The sequence below is a fragment of the Lepidochelys kempii genome, chromosome 6 (assembly GCF_965140265.1).
Source record: "Lepidochelys kempii isolate rLepKem1 chromosome 6, rLepKem1.hap2, whole genome shotgun sequence".
NCBI lineage: Eukaryota > Metazoa > Chordata > Testudines > Cheloniidae > Lepidochelys > Lepidochelys kempii.
The window spans coordinates 35,293,184-35,314,735 of NC_133261.1; the positions used below are offsets into that span (position 1 = coordinate 35,293,184).

The window sequence follows — 21,552 nt, forward strand, 5'->3', positions numbered from 1 at the left end:
CTGAAAACAAACAGAAGCTGAGCCCCATCAATGAGAAGGTTACACTTTATTTAAAATATGCAGACTGAAATGGCATATACATTTGCTCCTTTCTGAAAAATGAAACGTAGTCCTACTTTCGGTTTCCAACTAACAAAGTTAAAGGATTTTTTTCTAATTTCCATGAATTAACTAAAATAGTTTACATTTCATTTTCTTGTAGATTAGTATTTCTCATCTCAATGTAATTCCCTGTAGGTTAATTTAAACTCTTTTCCCAGTAGACTGGTAGGGATGTGTGCTTTGTACAGTTCATAAAATGTGTCAGTTTCACAGAATTATTTGTGTCACCAATAATGTGATTGTTATTAGCCTCAGCTGTGATTATTTTTCTTCCCTGGAGCAGTTCAGATAGTCCTCAAAACTGGATCTCTCTGGCCATTGCCTTGGAAGTATGGCCCAGTTCCAGGTTATTCTTCTCTGTCACTGCAGAATCACTGCACAGAACGGATTGTAGATGGTGAATGTATTTTATTGCAGCTCGAAGTGTTTCTACTTTGCTGAGCCGTTTCTCTAAGTATTCCTCAGGCAGATGACGTCGGAGTTTGGCGTATCCTTCGTTGACACACTTAACCCTCTGCCTTTCCCTTTCATTCCTTTTTCTGATGAAAGCTGGTCCGTAAGAACAGTCACCTCTGCCATAATTAGCCTGGGCCACTTGGTAAGGAAAGTTGCAAGGATCCATGTAGAAGTTCTCTGTGATCAACTGCTCGGATGTAAAAGGAAGTAGTGGCAAATCCTCAGAGCAAGTGAACTGGGTCGGTGTCTCAGGGTACACATGAAACGTGACAAAAGGGTCCCCACTGAAAGGCCTAGTCACTTGTACATGTTGTGAGTCGTAGATGGACAACGTGTCCATGAAGTTACAGTAGCTTTTACTATCCATTGGGTTTTGTGTTTAACCTGAAAATGTATATTTGCACATTAACTGAATGATTCATACACTACAACTACTTAAATGAGTTAAGTTCTATTACTGACATAGACAGTAAACTATTGGGGCAGGGATTGTCTTTTTGTTCTGTGTTTGTACAGCGCCTCACACAATGGGGTCTTGATCCATGACTAGGGCTCATGGGTGCTACAATAATACAAATTATAAATAATAATTTTCCAGAAGGAGGGATTTTAATGCATTTCTGATATTATCAAATGATGTGGGAGGTTGTCACATGGTATGTAATGATGTCCTAACTGAATAGCATCCTTCACATACACACAAAAGTGCATAATCACCAGCATACGCTATAGAAATTTACTAAGCATTGACTAAAGATAAAGTAATCCCTTCCGCCTCCTAAAGGAAACCACAGTTAAGCTACACTGAGAGCTCAAATTTACTTGGCATTTGTAATACCAGATCCTCTTCATTTCCAAACATATGTCCAGCTCAGTCTGAAATTGACAAAAAATACTTATTGCTGGCATTATATAAAATAAAACTGGCTGAATTTTTGTTCCTTCCTCCTGTGCCTCTAGTGACCTCAATCTCCTTCAATTCCCTCTTCAACCCTCACCACTTTCAGTTAGCATTCTGCCACTCAGAGAGACACAGGCACTGCCATATACCCATCACGCATTGGCAAAGTAAACAGCCTCTCCATCCCATCATTCCCTCCAAAAACCATTACAACTCAAGTGCCTGTAACCTTCACTGAGCCAAACAACACATTCATTAAGAGTTTTAAACTCTCCCCTTATTTTGTCTTTTCACCGACATGTTTGATGTTTTCACTCACTGTATTATGTTGCAATTAGATTGAAAACTCCTTTGTGCAGGGACCTCAATCTTATCTTTATGTCTGTAAAGTGACACACTGGTTCCACAGGTCTCCTCTGAAGGGGATTCCTTATGGATTCTTGTACCCAGGATTGTTTTGCAGAGTCCGTCCCCCATCCTTCCACCTCCCATTGAGACGGGATTATTTGAGGATCATTTTAATAGCCAGTATTAAACAATGCTAATGAAAGTTGTTCAGATTACATTCCAGCTGTACAAACACTTTGTTTGCTTGTTAGTTTTATTAGGGAGAGGGGTTTCTACATGGTAAAAGTGGCAAAGAGTCCTGTGGCACCTTATAGACTAACAGACGTATTGGAGCATAAGCGTTCATGGGTGAATACCCACCTCGTCGGATGCCGCTTTTACAGATCCAGACTAACACGGCTAGCCCTCTGATACTTGTCTACATGGTAAGTGAATGAACTTCCCTTTGGAGTATTGCATAGAGCCGCACTCGCTTTAATTCATGATGGCCCATTAGAGGACCACATACTCTCGCTACACCTGCCTGACAGCAGATATGACAGAACCAATTGTCCAGGATTTGTATTTAACCATTAAAATCACACTTGGAAGTTTGAGAGAGACAGTAAAATCGTCTCTCTAATATGAAGTTATATTGTACTTCTATGGGATTGTCAAGACACTATAAGAGTAGTTTAACCTCAGCCCTCCAGTAAGGTTTTTGTAACAAAGCTACCCTTTAAAAATAACGTAGCTGCAACTTCATAAGACCACTATTGGTTTTCAGTGACTGTGTGCAATCCTTGCCTGTATAGAGACCAGCCTGATTTCCTTTTGCTACCATCCACCCCCATGTCATCAAGGTGGCACCATCTAAAGTAGTCAGGTTCCTTCATGCCTTCTAAGGGAGAAGAGGGAGGAGAACTAAAAAGCATTACTGGAAATGCCCTACTTCCATCGCTCATTAAAAATAAAATTGCCAAGCACTAGGTGTTCAGTGTGTACACAGAAGGATGTCTGCTACCTGACAGAGGGAATGCCACCATTGATTCAACTCCTTCACAAAGATTTGGGGCTATTTTAGCAGATTTTCCAATACTTTCATACCCTCTATACTCAAAAGGGAGGGAATTGTGTGACCAAAGTTTGAGCCTATCTTCAGATCCCAAGTGCACATTATTCCCGTGTGTAAAGTCATGTTCAGTCAAAATATTTGTGTATCCAATCTCAAATTCTGTTTTAATTCAGTTTTGATTTTACTAAAAACTTTCACTGAATTGAGAATCCATATTCACCAAAAATTCTCCAAAAGAGAAAATCAAATATGTTCTAGAACAGATGCTTTCATAGGCTAGCTGCTAGCATAAACATGCACTGAACACACAAATTCATGTTCAGTTACCGAAGACAACTTAACTTGCTATACATGAGGGGAAATCTGAGGTGAACATATAGCTATTATAGATAAATTCAAAACAGCAAATGGTGATTGTTCCTTTTGTTAATATGAAAAGAAAATGAATTATTTTCTTTGATTATATTCTACTGACGTGTGAATGTGAAACATTACCATAAGATAAAATCTACATGAGCACTGTATAGCAAAAAACTGAAAAAATCAGAAATTCATTGCATTGACTGGATGGCCCTAACACTTTTGCTACACACCAGGATTACACAAAACACTCTCTGCCATCCTAATGTCCAAGACAAATACAAAATCAAAGATTGTTTCATTGCTATAGAGACTCACCTGTTCTGAGATGGAGAAAATTCTCAAGTAATCCAAGGAAACAGAATTTTCAGGCTGCTCAAAATGTCTGTAAAATATCAGAATTTTGTATGGAAAATTAAAAGTTTTAAAGTTAATATTTTCAATTCTGACCTGCCAGCGTAACTTATTTTATCAAACAATGTGTCATTCTAAATACACATTAAAATAGACTATTTGAAGTACTCATTAAATAGCTGACAAGTTATTTACAACAATTTTGATTTATAATTATTCAAGCCATAATGCTATATATTTTCAAAGACATATTGCTTTCTTTTACATCTCTTACCTGAACTATTGTTGTTCCAAAGCTGTTTTGTTGTGTCAAAGACTGGTGTAATTTATAGTCAATTGACAATATGCAAAGTAGCTTACACTTAGATCTGCTCTTTTCTGGTTTAGCTTTTTCCACCCACACTGTAGCTATAATGGCAACAAATATTAGAATTATGGGATAGAAAGTTTAAATGTATTAGATACAATTGAACTAACTTAGACAGTAATCAGTGACAAATTTTATTTACAGCCCTTGGATCCATATGCTATAGCAATTTGCTGTAATGAATGTCCTTTTCATTTAATTGAATTTTACACCCAAATATTTAAAAGAATAAAAACTAGTTAGCACTTCAGTTAGATTTTTATTGTTAAATACAGAAATCTCAATATATTTGAACAAGAGGATATATGAAATTGATTTTATGGTAATGTCACAAGATAGGTCTTGCTTTGAGTAATCTTTAAACTGCTGCTTTGGTGTGCTAATTCCAAAATCTCAACACTGGGCCAGATTCTCAACCCTTCTCCACTCCTTTCCATTACTTGAGGAATAGAAACTGCCTGGATATCCTCTATGGAGAATTCCCAGTAGCCATACAGATGGTGTGTGAGTTGCACACTCACTGGCTAATTTCCCTAATTTGTGAACAGTTCCTAGATTAGGGTCAGGGTGGAGCTGAGGCGAGAACTAGGGAACCTGAACACAGATTTTTAGCATCTTTACCAGCAAGTGCATCTTTAAGTGGGCAACTACTACCTATTAATTGTGCCAAATTAGTTTATAAAACTTTTACTAAGTATTATAGACAAGTTCTAACTAGAATTGAGTGTGTATAAATTAACACATTTTGAAAGCCTCAATTCTATAGTCTAGTATTAGGAAGCTAGCCTTTTTTTAAATTTGGGACTCATTTACTAATCAGACCTTCTGTAGATCATAATACTGCAGAGTCTTTATTTTGAACACTTGAAATACAAAGTAAAATTAACAGGAGTACTTGTGGCACCTTAGAGATGAACGAATTTATTTGAGCATAAGCTTTCGTGGGCTAAAACCCACTTCATCGGATGCATGCAGTGGAAAATACAGTAGGAAGATTTTATATACACAGAGAACATGAAACAATGGGTGTTACCATACACACTATATCGAGAGTGATCAGTTTAGGTGAGCTATTACCAGCAGGAGAGAAAAAAAACCCTTTTGTAGTGATAATCAAGATAGGCCATTTCCAGCAGTTGTCAACCATTCTGCTGGCAATAGCTCACCTTAACTGATGACTCTCGTTGCAGTGTGTATGGTAACACCCATTGTTTCATGTTCTCTGTGTATATAAAATCTTCCTACTATATTTTCTACTGCATGCATCCGATGAAGTGGGTTTTAGCCCATGAACGCTTACGCTCAAATAAATTTGCTAGTCTCTAAGGTGCCACAAGTCCTCCTGTTCTTTTTGCCGATACAGACTCACACGGCTGCTACTCTGAAAGTAAAATTAGTGAAAGCTAATCCACTACTCAGAGACAAATGCATACGCACTCTTCTTTCTTGCTAAGGCCCGTTCAGGCCTTAAGAGAATCGATTCTGCTTGAAGCAGTCTCTGCATCTGAACAAAGATTAGTTTCAAAATATCCGCATGCCTTTGCAGTAGGGACCTCCGTTTATCTCCCTAAAAATTCACTTCACCTGCTGATGGCTTGTGAGGGAAGGCAGGCAAGGAGCAGTGCTTCTGCCACTGATGCAGTCTGAAGTGGTAGGCAATAGGCACCTTGCAACAAGGAACTGCAACTCTTTCTCCTCTGTGCATGTCAAGTGCATCATTGTCACCAGTCTGGATACTGTGTGTGTGTGTGTTGCATGGGGGGGGGTGGGGAGATGTTAGTTCCTGAACTTTGATTACTTGTACTGTCAGCCCACTGGTGTTAACCTTCAATTGGTTAGTGGCTACACCATGTTGCTGGGATTTGGGTTTTTTTAAAATACCGCTTATGATTCTGCTAGTATTGAAGAGTTTCTGCTTTTGTGAAGTTAGTACTCGTGCTGAAACAACAAAAGACTGCCATGCTCTACTTATCTGTGAAGGGTAAGGGCAGTGCAAGCGTCCTTATATGGCCCTGCTAGTGTCTCAAATGCTAACATGGATGGACTAGCTCTAGGTGCAACAGCCAGTTTAAGCTTCTATGCCCATTCAGTCCTCCACCTTGCTGTTTAAAATGCCAAGAGAAGTGCCAGGCAATAATAAATGGGGATTTTATGTGAACTCTCACTAGAAATTGGACTGAGGCCAGCTCATTTTACACAGAACAGAGCCCTCGGATGGGTGATAACTTGCAGCCATTACTGCCTGGGTCTGGATTTGAATCAGAAGTTTGAGGCACTCTGTATATTAGCAGTTTTCTGAGCTGTCCTTTCCATCACCCAAGCATTGAACATTTACAAACAATGCACATCATTTGTAATCTTAGGCACATTTGGCAAAATTATTTTAAATATGAAATTTACATGCAGTGTGATGAGGGAGAGAAATGATGAAATACAGATACTGCAAATAGGATTTTTCAAAAATCATGATAATCTTTAATTGTTCCATTCCAAAGAGGATATATGAAAGATAGTTATTCAGTAGCTGTATATCTTAGAGGGATGAGTACAGCATCACAGTTAAAAAATACACCTAACTCCCAAGATGACAGAAGATGCTGGAGAGTATATGCCTTATACCATCAACCCAGACAAATACAGAGTTTATTTTTTAAATATATACTTTATCATACACTAACTCCTGAGACTTTATCCATGAAGAGACAGGGAAGAGATCTGTAGGTAGCACATACAATATACTAAGTGATCAAAGCAAAAGAGTAAAGCGCTGTCTTAATATGCACTGCATTAGTTTATCTACATCACAGCACCTTAAGTGTGCAGCTTCTCACCAAAAGTCATTGTCCATTTAAGTTTTGCCTTAAGTTTGCAACAGTCAGCTGCTATACTAACATCTTCAAAGTAACAGTGCAAGAAACCAAACGAACACAACTGGCCAATGTCAGATAGGAAAACTACACGGCAAGATTTAGATTTCCAGAACATCGCATTAAACAAGGAGAAAAACCAAGAATATTTACAAAAAAGTTCACTGAGTAAAGTGATTAGTGTGTTGTAACTGATCTTTTGTTACAGACTATGCTCTCTGGTGCTTTTTAAACCGTATGAGTTACATTTAAAAATCTTAGTCATAATAAATAAGGTATTAGTTACATCCAAAGATACCTTAGAGTAAGTTGTTTTTTTTAGTTTTATTAGTAAATGCCATTTAAAAAAATGTAAAGAATTATCTTTTGGCTAATTAACTTTGCTGTTTATTTTTGATAGCTTCCACTCCAGAACATTCTTACTAAGTTAACATTTTTTTGCTGCCCGTAACAAACCATTCAAAAGTGGTAGAATCAGGAAGACATAAGTCAGCTCTTTCCTTTAGTCCCTTTTACTTTCTTCTGGTCAACATTGAATTAGACATCAATTAACTGAGCACAACGTGACGGTCAAAGACAGATTTGCGCTGCTCTTGGACCTGTAGCTTCCAACGTTGCTGGGCGTACTCCACTTTGTTCAACACATTAGCACGACTCCGGGATCGAGCCAGCACATCGTGAGCATTTGCAAAAGGTTGGTGATCCTGCAATTGCAGAAAGTAGTATTTATATTTCAGCAATTTCACTGCGTAACTACTGTTAATTACAATATTCTTCTGGATAAAAGAAGTTGTTCAAACTTGCCAGGCAGCTTTGTGTGCAAAACAAGCTTTAGCTGAATAGAGACTGTACACTTCAACATTTTATAGAAAATAATTTCTGTGGATTTCTTATATAAAACAATTTAGTGTTATGTTCTGCAGTAGCTTTCATATGATCAGTGTCTCAAGGTAATAAGTAATGATCATATGGAAGCTGATCCTACACCAGTGAAGTCAATGGGAATTTAGCCACTGAGTTCAATGGGAGTAGGCCCATGCTGACTTTGTAGGTAAGAGCACCACTACGTATTCAAAAGTAACATGCACACAGCTTTACATACATTAGCACCTATTTGAACATGAAGCCTGAAATTGTTGACCAAGACACTTGGACGCTCCCATTTGTTTTCATGCTGGTACTTCAATTTAAAATTGAACTGAGGAGCCCGCGTCTTTGCTTAGCCAGCACGCTACCAGATTTTAACCTGTTACCGTAAAGCAATTTTGGATAGTTACACAAAGATGTCCTATAATACCAAAACACTGATGTTTACTGTCACTAAACCAAACCCACTGCTACATGTAAATACAGCTGTTTAAGTGACGAAAAGCTGAACAACTGAGTGTTTGTTTAGCATTTACGCTGTCCCTTTTCTAACAGTATCTGCAAAGCTGGATTTATTTACTGGAAAAAAGTCCCAAGTTATAAACAAAGACATTTGGAACAGAACCTTTTATTTGGCTCCCAAAATGTTTTGGACAAAGAAAATTATGTTTTAAAAACTACATTGGAAAAGGTCACGTATATGATGTGTTTCAGATGAAAAACCACCATTATAAACTATGCACTGTGCTAACACAGCAAAGGAGATTCAATGTTGAAGCTTGTGTATTTCTATACCTTGCCTTGTTTTACTGCAAAAAAGTTTTCAGAAGTGGTTATTTTATTTGTGACATGATGTCGAGTACAGCAACTCCGTGATCAGCAATACACCTCTCCCTTAAATGGATTATTAATTATTTGTATTAAGGTAGTACCTCAGAGCCCCAGTCGTAGACCAAGACCACACTGTGCTAGGCACTGTACAAAACACAGAACAAAAAGACATTCCCTGCCCCAAAGAGTTACAATCTAAGTATTAGACAAGAGACAGTAGGTAGACACAGATGGGCCAGTTGGGGAGCACAAGGAAGATTAGAAAATACTAGTTAGCATGATAGAGGGTCTCAGCACAGCAGCTTGTTAACTTCACTTTTTTGTAAACATAGCAAAGGAGAGTTTTATGGAGGAATTCAAAGGAGGAAAGAAGAGGTGGCTTTGTAGACGTTCCCTGGAAGCACTTCCCATCCACTCCCAGCACAGGAGAAAGCACAAAAGTGCTCGTTCAAAAGTTTAGCAAGATGGAGATGAAGACTGGCCGACTGAAGGCAAGAGCTGACAGTTGATAGAGATGAGATCATAGGTATAGTGCAGGATAAGCTGCAAAGGGCCTTGAAAGTTAAGACAAGTAGTTTATGTTTGATGTGACAGAGAAGGGGGAGCCAGTGGAGGGATGAAAAGAGAGCGGCAACGTAGTCAAAGCCAGGAATGAGGAAAATTATCTTTGCAGCGTTCTGAAGGATATAAGCAGGACCATTTGTCAAGGCCAAAGAAGACGACATTGCAGTAGTTAAGACAGGAGATGAAAGCTTGGACAAGGGTTTTAGCAATGTGGATGGAGAAGTAAGGCCAGATTTTAGAAATGTTAATCAGGAAGAAGCTGCAAGATTCTGACATAAATCTAGATTGGGACCTAGCTGAAAATGACACCCAGGTTACAAGTCTCAGGGAGAGCAAAGATGGAGGTGTTGCCTACAGTAATTATGGTGCAGAAAACTTCTTATTGTCTGTGGCCCATTTTGCATTTTTAAAACTCCTGAAATACGATTCTGCTTAAGAGTGCTAATTGCAAAGGCACTCAGTGGTGCCTTAACTCTTACCACTGACTTTAACGGGAGCAGAGGTAGATTTATGCTGAGCACTTCTGAAAATCCCTCCCTGAAAGAAAATATTATTTTCTGCCCCAGACTTGCTGTGACATCTGCATAGATGGACTCCTTGGTCCATCCAAAACTCTGCTGACTTCAATGGAGTCTGACCACATAGAGGGCCATGCAGAATCAGGGCCTTAGATTCTAGCTCTGCATTACGTTATAACAGTCAAACTGCAGTAAACAAATACTAAACAGCTTTAGTATCTAACCTAGGTAGTCAGGCATATTTCAAACCCCACATACACAGCTGTGAAAGTTTCATACTGTCATAAATCATGGCATAAGTTACCAGACAGTTTTATACTACAATTAGGTATGCCACAATGCTCATATGAAGTATTTTTTTCATATTAAATGTTGCTTCAAAAAGGAAGAGGGAAAATACAGGAACAGATGATGTATAAATGTGTTGGTCTGAAGCGTGTTTTTACTGCCTTGAGTTAAAATTTACACTGCTGGACCACATATAAGTAATGACCATCCCAAACTCACAGCAAGAAATTCTTGTGCACGGGATGTCAAACTAGATGATCACAATGGTCCCTTCTGGCCTTGAAATCTGTAAGAGGGCTGGTGCTGATCCTCTTATGATTTAGATAAAATAGTTTAAAGATTTTAATAATACTTGTGAAGTATTTGATTATTTTCATGATTAAGTATCAGGTGAATGTAAGTGTTTAATGTTGAGATTGTAGTTATGTTTCCAGAATGGAAATATTTATAATTGTTTACATCTTTTAAGAATGAGATTACTTTTCATCCAGATGGCTGATGAAGATAGTAGACTAAGATGACAGAATTCTAAGTGATCTAATTCTCGGTTTACACAGGATGACGATAAGTCTTTCCATATTAAAAAGTGTTCAAATCACCATACTAAATATGATGGAAGCGAGTTTCTCACGCACCTTGCAAATAAAAATGCAGAGCATGAGTGTAAACCAAGTCTGATCCATTAGGGTTTGACTACTGCCCAAAGTTGCTATGGATTTAAAGCTATTAAAGTGACAGCCACACAATACTACTGGGTTTTTAAATAGACTTTGTAAATAAAGATATCATCATTTTGTTTCACTGTAAACAAAATGGCTATGAGTTCCCTAAGATTGTGTGACACCTTTTAGTGTTGCTGCATTGTTAACTTACTGTTTACTTTGAAGCAATAATGACAATATTCTTAAGGGTCATGTTTTAATGGCATAACAAGCACTTTTAATCTCTTTATTCTGTTTCCTAGTTTATTTAAAAAAACACCACCACCACACTAAACTGGACAGTAAGTGGTCACAGCTGCTGGCAGACTTAGATAAAGCAAACTGAAATTCACCTCTTTATGGGTTTGCTTTTTTTTTCTTTAAGGTCTGCTAAAGTTATGCTCAAAATGTGCTTTAACTCTACTGCTAATGTTGCTTGGTTATACAATATGGTAAATACACGAGTGTATTTTCTAGACTTGATAAATTGTTTTGTATATTTAGCAGTTACTTGTAAGCATGGATTAGGAACCTTACATACTTAATAAATTCTTAGACTGCAAACGTAAGTTCTTGATTTTTCACATTGTTTCAGCAAACTTCCCCTGAGAGAGTTTGGCTTATATTTTTGTGAAGTGCTTCACTATCAATGTAATAAGTCAGTTCAGTCAAGGTAACAGGTGACTATAATGGCTTCACAGGCATGTCACCCTAGACTAGCATATCTACATTACTTTGTTCAGACATCTCTACATAGCAAACAACAGACCATCAGCTTTGTAAAACTGATTAGTTATAATGCATTGTCATCTCTCTATTTTAATAAATATTCTGTAAGTCTCTCTACAACATAAAAAATGACCCAAGCCAGCAACGGCTGTCTGTAACATAATCCTCCCTTACCCCACTCAACTGGTACGAACTGTTTATTCGCTAATTTAGCCAGGACAAAATCCCCCATTATTTTCAGCACCATGTTTCCAGTCTTAAACACCCTTCTCATTATGATGCTGAAGACAGTTTTGTCTTGTCTACATTAATAAACAAACTGGTCCAAACATGGGAAATGTCTACTCATACATCTTACCAATGGTCCATTTCCATAGTGCAAGTAAACCTCTTGAAACAGTTTGGTCTGGATCTTATGGAACCTATTCTCATCACATGCAGGAAACTAATTATAAGAATAAGACTTAACTGAAATAAAATGTCCCCTCATGACAATATTTCACTGCTAGAACTTTTTTTTTTTTTTAAATAATGTCAACCAACTTAAGTTGAAGTAGCAAGGGAGGACTACACCTCTTCATATATTTATTATTTAGATTTTCCCCTTACAATTGCACTGATCCACCTAAAATACAGCAACCCTTATGAGGTGGAATGCAGCATTTAGCCCTGTAAGGAAAATTTTATTTCTTATTCTTTCCATCCTTTGACCACTCTGAGAAAGGGGGACTACTCCGTAATCTAGGTTCGGGGGAGAAAATGGTAATCCCTGGCTCCTGAACTCGCTATCCACCTGTTTATGGGGTGGACATATTGGAAGTGAAGAAATGGTCTTGGAGAGACCACACAACTTTCTGCAACAGTGAAGATTACCACCACTCCCCTCGAAAAAGAGGGCTATTTTGCCATTGAAAAACCTTCATAAGGAAGCGTTCAACTGCATTCATTCAAGTGCACTTACCCCAATGTCTTCATCACTTTGAATTAGCTGTGAATGTCCAAAGAGACGTCTCTTCAGTATAGGTTCTACCAATGTAAGGTACACCATGTACAGCAGCAGCAGGCCCAAGATGGATAAATAGATTATGATTGTAACCTGCATGCAGTAAAACGTAAGCACAGTTTTCACTGTTGCTGAGTACTTACTCCACATAATACTCTCAAGAACAGGGCAGACAGTCGAGCAAAGGAACAACAAGACACACAAAATACCTGTAAATCAGTCAGTAGGTCTGCTTTACACCTTATTAACCTTGACAATGTCTCTAAATTAAACAAACAACCTCAAGAAATTAAGCCACAGACACAGATTCAAATAATATTGTGTTTAGAGTGAATAACAAAGAGAAAGGAAGTCCACAGTTTAAGACAAAATTTCCTCTTAACTAGTCTTTCTTGAGAGCTCAAGCTCCTTCTCTGCAAAAGAGTGGTGAGAAAAATCCCATCTCAAAATAAGACTAACATTCAGTTTCAGCTGTGGGCTGGTGATTCAGGGGGTTCTCTTTGCAGTCAAGCTTGTCTGTCTCCATTCAGTTATCTTGGGTTTGGACAAGAAACCCACAGTGATTATTAACTGGATAATGTAAATGTGGGTGGGGGCTCAGTTTCAATGCATAACAAAATGTAAAATCTATGCTTCAAAGTCCACTTTAAAAACTTTCTCCATAAGCTGATCTTCCAAGATGGCCAAAAACAGGCACAGGAGAGGGAGAGCAGCAAAGGGATGAAAAAGGCAGACAGAGACCTGGTTGCCTGCCCAAACTTGAGCTCATTTTTATGAAACTCACCCATTAAAGCTAACATGGCTGATATGGTTTTTGTGGGCATAGCATCACTTTGAGCATAACTGAGAATAGTTAGCCAACTGTGTCTGCCAAGCTAGCAAAATATGCATCTTAGTAACAAGGGACCGAGCAAAGGAGGGGAAAAGGGTGAGAAAGATACTAAGCACATAAACTGATAAAAATACCCAGAATGCTTAGAAAAACATGAATCCCCTTAGCAACTGTCAGGAATGGCAAATTTTGAGACTAAGCTATTTAATAGAGTCCCTTTAAGCCTGATGATTCAGCTTTAACTATTAGTACTATTGCTATTCTGAGTTTAGGTGAGATTATGTGATTTAGTTATTATAATGCCTCTAGAGCACTCAGAATGCTTTGTTTTTAAGAATACAGTTATAAAAGGTGGTTCATTTATTAACTGGCTGAAATGTTTACTATACAGCAGTGGAATGACATATTTACTTTAATTGTGACAGAGCTTCTCTCTTCGTACTTGCATTCACAACGTAAGCAGTATGCCTCCACATCAGGTCCAGGGATGGGCATAGGCTCAACCACATGAAGACAATCACTGGAGAAAGAAAAACAGCTTAGAGTCAGTTTGGTTGATTTTACTCCACTACTTAGACAGTTCCCTCTGCTCTGAACACATGCCAATTCCACAGCAAGGGGCAAGAGGAATTGATCTTTGATTAAGAGTTAGAAATATCTAATACCTAGAAAAGGTCAAGATTTAACTTTTTCAGATTTTAACTTTTCAACAATGAATTTACTTAAATGAGATGAATTACACAGCGACTCAGCTGCTCCAACTTAGTTAGCCAGCTAGAAAGTTCTTATTAAAACTAATATAGATTGTCTATTCCAGGGGTGCCCAATCTACTGCCCAATAGAGCATTTCATAAGGCCCAGAGCCTGCTTGAACACAATATATTCCTGTCCGATTCATTAGCGTTTTATCGTCCTGTTTGCATTATTTTAGTTTACGCAAGTGTGTAAATAGACAAGACTGTGCACAGAAACAACCTATCTAAATACATATGAACTTAAAATATAATTCAATACAGGTGACTTTCAATCTTATTAAAATATGTAGAATCTATCTGACCCATACAAAGTTGTGCTTAGGTTTATGTGGCCCTCCTGTGTAATAAGGCTGGGCACTGGTCTATTCAAACATTGAGAAATAGACATTAAGATGCCACAGTTAATAGTGCAACAGACCTCAATTTCCCCACAGGTTAGCATTTCCATTAGTTTTCTCCACATCTCAAAAACAAGAATGGAGCACAGGACATTTGCTTCACTGATTTTTGGCCTTAAACAATACACAAGGAAAGTTCAAGAGCAGGGTATCAACACTCAATAGAATCAAGGAAAGAAATTAGAAGGGTTGAATTTACTTTTTTTTTTTTTTAATGATGAAAGCAAACTCAGAATTTAAGGGATGGACAAGGTGTACGTTGACAGATATCATGGCAAGGCAGGAGTAACTACCAGCTACTTGCAATGTTAAAATCCAAAATCAAATTAAAACGTGTTACCCACGAAGTATACTTATATGGGCAGAAATATGAAGTTGCTTCCATTCTATTAGATTATAAATGTTTCAAATATCAATATCAGCAAATCTTAGACTTAATGTGCTGTCAAAAGCACGCCTAAGTGTTGTTTACAGATTCCTGTAAAAGCTATGCACTAACTTTAGCACATGAGGATTTTGATAGAATTGTAGCCAAAGTACAACACATTTTTGTTTAATTCCTCAGGTCCACCTTTCATCCTCATTTACAGCTAACAAGGACATTGAAAAGAGAATATCATTGTGTGTTGAACACAGTCACAAAAATATGAAGGAAAGATATCAATGTTACAGAAGTATCATTCAGAAGCAAATCTAATTGATTAAACATTCCAAACTATGACTGCTGTGAACAGTATTTTTATGGCTTGAAGTCACGAGAATCAATAGAATTGAATTGTTAAGGGAGTTTCCTTGCGTGCAAGACAGACTAGACAGGAGGGAGGTTTCTATACATAAAATATATACTCATTAGTAAGGCTAAGATTTTGTCACGGATATTTTTAATAAAAGTCACGGGCAGGTCACAGGCAATAAAGAAAAATTAACGGAACCCTGTGACCTGTTCGTGACTTTTACTAAAAAATATCCATGACAAAATGGGGAGCTCAGCTCTGGGGTCCCCCCAGCACCCAGGAACTCTGGGGTCCCTCACAAGGCAGCAGAGGTACCCCACAGCTCTGTAGGCAGCAGGGAGAATGTGCAGCTCCTGGCTAAAGTCATGGAGGTTGCTGGAAGTCACACGTGGCCTCCGTGAAAAAATCATAGCCTTACTCATTATGCCAGAAGAGTGTTAGGTGTCTCACCTCCGTCTCCCCACTAAATGCCAACCTATGGCTATACCACTTTGATCAGTCTCTTAGGCACTATAACCCATTCAAACACACTTCCTTCAAAAGGGTTAACATTTTACTGATATCTAAGAGCACAGTGTATTCAACTATTAAATTCAAACATCCCTTATGCCAGCCTACTGCATTAGTCATCAGGGCTGAACGGTCTACGATAGTTATGGGCCTGACCCCACAAAGCAGTAAGCACTTTTGGTGAGGTCAAAATACCCTCAACTCATACTGACATCAGCACTTTGCAGGACCATGTCCAAAGTCTGAACCAGGAAAAATAGTGTGAATAAAAACCCTGACAAGTCTCCCTAATGGGAAGTTCATTATCTTCACATTACAGACACCACGCTGGATATAAAATCTAATTTAATAACTGGATAATCCAATTGTAAGCGGCCACTATATGGTGAATAACTTATACAGGCACATTAAAAATTGATCTGGTTCTTCAGTACAATGTAACTAACTGAGCTAAATATCAAGTGAATGCAGTCTATCACTGTCCTATTCAGCAATAAAACTAACTCATGCAGATGCAGAAGAGGCCAGCTGTACAGCACTAAGATCCCCGCTTTATTACACATGAATGCACTCTGCAGCCATCATACTCCTCTGAAAAAGTAAATCAGGAATTTGAAATAGCATCAAGACATTTCAAAAGAAGCCCAGAAAACCATAAACTGTTCTCAAATGGTCCATCTCAAGCATGATTACAAGATGACATTTAAAAGCTGGAGAGCAGGTTATCCAAGATCCTTTATATACCAGTTTTTCTCCACATACAATTTATTGTTCAAGTCTTCAAAGCTGATTTTTCCTTCAGTTAATGACAATAGTAAGGAACCTTAGGTTCAACTCTGCTCCAGTTGAATTCAGGGAAAATGTCTACCTAACAAAATAGGAGCAGCAGGCCTTCTGCTAGAACCTAGATTAAGCACGTAAGCGTGCTGCAATTGAGATAGTCTCAATCTGTTTCATCACTGCACCATGACATTATTTCTACTGTGACAAACTTAATAATTTGGAATAAAATAATGGCCTTAACTAGACCAAACATTTTATACTCAAATAATGTTCATGACATTAATTTAGCTTCAAATATACAATATGTAGGTTCTACCAAACCTTGTGTGTGTGTGTGTCCCCGGTGAGAGTGAGTGATTTAATAAATTAAACTCCAATCCTGCAGACACGTACATGAATAATTCTACTCCTATGATAGGTTCCACTGATTTCAATGGAAATTCTCAGATAAGAAAGCATTTGCAGGATTGAACTATTAATTTGTGGCTTCCCATCATGCTCAGAGGTCTCTAGGTCTCTTAAACATAGATAAAAGGTAAGGCCAATATGTCACTAATGAATACTTTGCACTTCTACAGGATAGTCCATCCACGGATTACAAAGCACTTTACAGAAATGAATTAGGCCTCAAAAGGCTTTTTACTTTTCCTCCACTGCACACACGAGAAGGTTCAGGCATGCAGAACCCATGTAACACAACACATTCAGAATAGAACAGAAATCAGATCTCCCAACTCCCAGACTTATGACTATGCTTTTTCTTCACATTCTAAAAACAATTCCAAGAAGCCAAACTAAATTATGACCTCCCCTTCCCCGCTCCAAAAAAAAAACCAGAGAAGGAAGAAAGGGTTTGAGGCCTTGTCCCTTACTATAGGCGAACACTCTGAAGAGTGAGAGCATCAACTACTAATATTTGGGATAACATTTCTCCCCACACCACAACAAAAGAAATAACTATCCCTTACGTAATCATTAATGAAGGGTGACCCACTGAAGTACAATATAACCCTAATGAGAATACACCTTCTAATTTCTGAACTCCATAAACTCACCAGTCTTTCTGTGAAACATTTTTGTTGTAAATATTGCCAGGATGATCTTTGTAAGGAGGACATATACATTTACATCGGACATCCTCAGAATTCTGTAAAGAAAACACATGTTTAGAACAAATTGCTATCAACTATCAAAAAGTCTTCTACAAAAGCATATAGTTGATGCAACACATATTATATACTATACTACAAACATATGTCCATTGCAACCTGTCTTAATCACCAATTTTTCTTAAATGTAAGAAATATTAGCAGTATACAGACAGTAAAGAAGAATCAGCTTGTCTACCAGCTGAAAGCCCACAAGTTTAGTTTCTTGGCTGAATAAGCTAAAGTCACCTCCTAAATCTGATACGGTGTGCACAACAAATTCCTCATATCTTAGTTCAGGTTTTCCCAAGACCCTTCAACCAGGAAAACAAATATAGGCTCTTACTCTGGTAATGAGACCCATGTATCTGTTTGTCTGAGCATGTACATGTTCAGCTACAGACCAGAGAACATGGATTACTAACTATACATATACAATGATGGGGTCTAAGTTAGTTGTTACCACTCAAGAAAGAGATTCATTGTGTCATTGTATATAGTTCTCTGAAATCATCCACTCAATGTGCAGCGGCAGTCAAAAAAGTGAAAAGAAGATTGGGAATCATCAAAAAAGGGATAGATAAGACAGAAGATATCATATTGCCTCTATATAAATCCATGGTACACCCACACCTTAAATACTGCATGCAGATGTGGTCGCCCCATCTCAAAAAAGATATATTGGAATTGGAAAAGGTTCAGAAAAAGGCAACAAAAATTATTAAGGGTATAGAACGTCTTCCGTATAAGGAGAGATTAATAAGACTGGGACTTTTCAGCTTTGAAAAGAGGCGACTAAGGGGGGATATGATAGTGGTCTATAAAATCATGAGTGGTATAGAGAAAGTAAATAAGGAAGTGTTATTTACTCCTTCTCATAACACAAGAACAAGTGTCACCAAATGAAATTAATAGGTAGGTTTAAAACAAACACCAGAAAGTATTTTTTCACGCAATGCACTGTTAACCTGTGGAACAAATTGCCAGAGAGTGTTGTGAAGGTCAATACTATAATGGGGTTCAAAAGACAGATTCATGGAGGATAGGTCCATCAATGGCTATTAGCCAGGATGGGCAGGAATGGTGTCACTTCCTCTGTTTGCTAGAAGTTGGGAATGAGCGACAGGGGATGGATCAGTTGATGATAACCTGTCTGTTCATTCCCTTTGGGGCACCTGCCATTGGCCACTGTCAGAGGACAGGATACTGGGCTTGATGGACCTTTGGTCTGACCCAGTATGGCCATTCTTATGTTCTTAATCCCTCGCTTACGTCAATTAGCAGGCGGTGGTCCTCTGCCAAAGAAAACTTCTCTTCACACTGACCCAGCCTTCTGTCCCTAGAGCAAGCTATGTTGGTTTAATAAAAATTAAGATTCAAATTTACCCTGGTTTATGAGTGCATTACCTACGTAACCATACAAAAACACAGTTCAGATGATATGGGACTTGAAGGATACTGACAGATTAAGTAAACTAAGGCAAACTTCTGAGAAATAGTGAAGGAGATGGGTGCCAAAAACTTCAATGAGAAGTTGAGTAATTCAATAATAAGAGAGCACAAATAAAGAGCTGGACCTTAAGGGTGACTGAGGAAAAGCCACATAAAATGCAATAATCAAGAATTTTGAGAGGGGTAGTGGGAAAAGAGGGTTCATGTGGTTTCTTATATCAAAATTTATTAAAGATGGAGTGAATCATGCATATTCATGGATGCCCTAAAACATTCAATCCAATAAACCCCAACTGTCCATAAACTCACCCCCAGGCAGATATTTTTACATGCTTGAAGTAAGAAGCCACCTTTCAAAATAACATCCTAACTCAAGATTTTGGTTCCCCCCCCCCGCCAATTACTTCGTATGACAAGCCAAGGCCTTGATTTCCAAAAACAGGAGCCTAAAGTGAGGTTGCTAAGTAAGTGCACTAATAGATATCTTATAGGAGATACTTAGGACTGAATGGGCATATAACAATTCTGCTACCCCAGAGGCAGAACTTCCAGATCAAAGTTCAAGTAGCATTTATTATTTCTGATAAGGTGAGAACAAAGAAGAAAATAAGGCCGTACAGGGATAGGGTAGGAGCAAGAACTGTATGGAATTGTGTGATGAAACTTGTGTCACTACTGCTTGCACTGTGTTGGTTTGGTAGACCAATAGAGGATTTCAGGTTCTAGTGCTGTCTAGCTGGCAACTCCCACAAGTGTTAATGAGAAAAAAAATGTGTCTTTTAGTGAAGACTTGCTGCTGAAACAAAGAGAGGGGTTTTTTTGGTTTTTTTTTGGCTCTACAGTCTTCACTTTGCCATAAATAAAATATCCTGTATGTAGTGAGGATGGGGGTCTGGAGGTGAACCCAACAGAATATTTACTGGCAACTTGTTTTTACAGGGCTGAATTAAGTGTACAGGGGATGACACAAAAAAAGAAGAATGTGAATGAGTATTTTTTCTGGCTATGAATTACTTGCTCAGAACTCTCGGGGAGATTTTTTGAAGGCAGAAAGCTCCTCTAGGTGCCCAGGTTCCACTGGTTGTCAATGGGAATTAGGCACATAATTCCCCTTTGTGCTTTTTGAAAATCACTTCCCCTCCGCTCTACAATAGTCATATAGACATATATTGAAGCTGGAGAGCTCCTCTCTTTCTTCATTCTCCTCATTAAGGGCCTAATCCCGAACACATTGAAACTAATGGCAAAGACCTATTGACTTCAATTATGCAAGATCAGGTTCCCAAGCCCTGGTTTGGCAAGGTACTTAAGCATCTGCCTAACATGTGTGTAGTCCTAGTGATTTTTTATATATAGATATAGCTATATAGACAAATAGAGAGGGGAGGGATAGCTCAGTGGTTTGAGCATTGGCGTACTAAACCCAGGGTTGTGAGTTCAATCCCTGAGGGGGCCATTTGGGATCTGGGGCAAAAGTTGGGGATTGGCCCTGCTTTGAGCAGGGGCTTGGACTAGATGACCTCCTGAGGTCCCTTCCAACCTTGGTATTCTATGATTCTAAATGGCCCGATCTTCAACAAGGCTGAGGAGGGCCCATTGACTCCTGAAAACCAAACCAGGTATTTCGGCCCCTGCTTTCGAAAGCCCGAGCCCAGTTCTTCAGGGCAGGTCTCACCTCTTCGCCCTAAGCCCCACGCCCAGCTCCAGCCCGTTGAGGCAGCAAGAGCCTGAACTAGGCAACAGCCCCCGCGTGTATTCCCCGGGCTCGCGCTGGCACCGGGCTGAGCGTTTCACGCGCTCGCCTCTCACCGCACCGCCCGCGCCCCCCTCCCCCCCCGGCTCCCGGGGCAGGGACCTGCCGGGCGGCAGCAGCTCTGAGGGCCCCAGGCGGGCGGGGGAGTCTATTGAGGAGGGTCGGCAGGGCAAGGGGGGCGGGGGCCGCTCTGGAGCCAGCAGTGGGGGGGAGGGAGTCTGGCCCCGGCTCCGCGGGGGAATCCGCCGGAAACCACGGACCGTCTGCGGGCGGGAGACCCCCCCCGCTCCGCTCCGCTCACCTTGACCCCCGTCACCTGCCCCACGAGCGCGGCCAGGGCCAGCAGCGAGCAGAGCCGCGCGCACGCCGCCATGTCGGGCTCCGGGCCCGGCTCCTTACGGCCGCTAGAGCAACCCCCGAGGCCCAGCTCGGAGCTGCGCTACCATCGCTTCCTACTTCCGCTACGGGCTGGCGTCTCGTGACAGCCAGTCCTCTGGCTAATGCGCCCCCGGGGAGCTGCGGCTCCGTTCGCGGGTTCCGGGGGGGGGGGGCTCGGTGCACTCACCACAACGTTCCGGGTGGAACAAGTGGGGCGGGGTTGGCGAGCCGCCCTGCGGCCTTCCCGGGTCACCCGCCACAGGGGTGGGACCCTGGCAGGGTAGCGACAGATCCTGCCTTTCAGAAGCCCCCTGAGGGGCCTGGCCCTAGGCCCCCCTCCCCCCGTGAGCGCACAGCTTCCACTAGCTATTTCCTTCTTCACTTCCTGTCCTAAACATCGTAGGGTACTGGCATAGACTGTCAAATAGGTGCCACCTTCTTCCCTAGAGTTGATTCCAACGACATGGTGACTAAAGTGATCCCTTATCCAGAGAGTGGT

At 39.8% G+C, this 21,552-nt stretch overlaps 2 protein-coding genes across 2 annotated transcripts; both read right to left on the reverse strand.

Moving 5' to 3' along the window:
• Window positions 1-29: 29 nt before the first annotated feature.
• ASCL3 (achaete-scute family bHLH transcription factor 3) lies at window positions 30-7,354 on the reverse strand. Its single transcript, XM_073347523.1, has 4 exons — window positions 7,266-7,354; window positions 3,850-3,983; window positions 3,540-3,606; window positions 30-942 (listed from the first exon to the last, which is right to left on the reverse strand). The coding sequence occupies exon 4, from the start codon at window positions 923-925 to the stop codon at window positions 398-400; it is 528 nt and encodes a 175-aa protein (XP_073203624.1). The 5' UTR covers window positions 926-942; window positions 3,540-3,606; window positions 3,850-3,983; window positions 7,266-7,354; the 3' UTR covers window positions 30-397.
• Window positions 5,305-21,164, reverse strand: TMEM9B (TMEM9 domain family member B). Its single transcript, XM_073347522.1, has 5 exons — window positions 20,977-21,164; window positions 17,378-17,469; window positions 13,554-13,662; window positions 12,269-12,403; window positions 5,305-7,513 (listed from the first exon to the last, which is right to left on the reverse strand). Exons 1-5 carry the CDS (start codon window positions 21,046-21,048, stop codon window positions 7,358-7,360), a joined length of 564 nt encoding a protein of 187 aa, XP_073203623.1. The 5' UTR covers window positions 21,049-21,164; the 3' UTR covers window positions 5,305-7,357.
• Between the last annotated feature and the right edge of the window lie 388 nt (window positions 21,165-21,552).

Bases quoted from the DNA above. Each gene is read 5' to 3' on its own strand.
- TMEM9B (XM_073347522.1), bottom strand. From the start codon at position 21,048: ATGGCGGCGTGCGCGCGGCTCTGCTCGCTGCTGGCCCTGGCCGCGCTC. The intron at 17,470-20,976 runs GTGAGCGGAGCG...TTTTCTTTACAG, and splicing joins GGCAGGTGACGGGGGTCAAG to AATTCTGAGGATGTCCGATG. The intron at 7,514-12,268 runs GTAAGTGCACTT...CTGCAATTGCAG, and splicing joins AAAGTGATGAAGACATTGGG to GATCACCAACCTTTTGCAAA.
- ASCL3 (XM_073347523.1), bottom strand. From the start codon at position 925: ATGGATAGTAAAAGCTACTGTAACTTCATGGACACGTTGTCCATCTAC.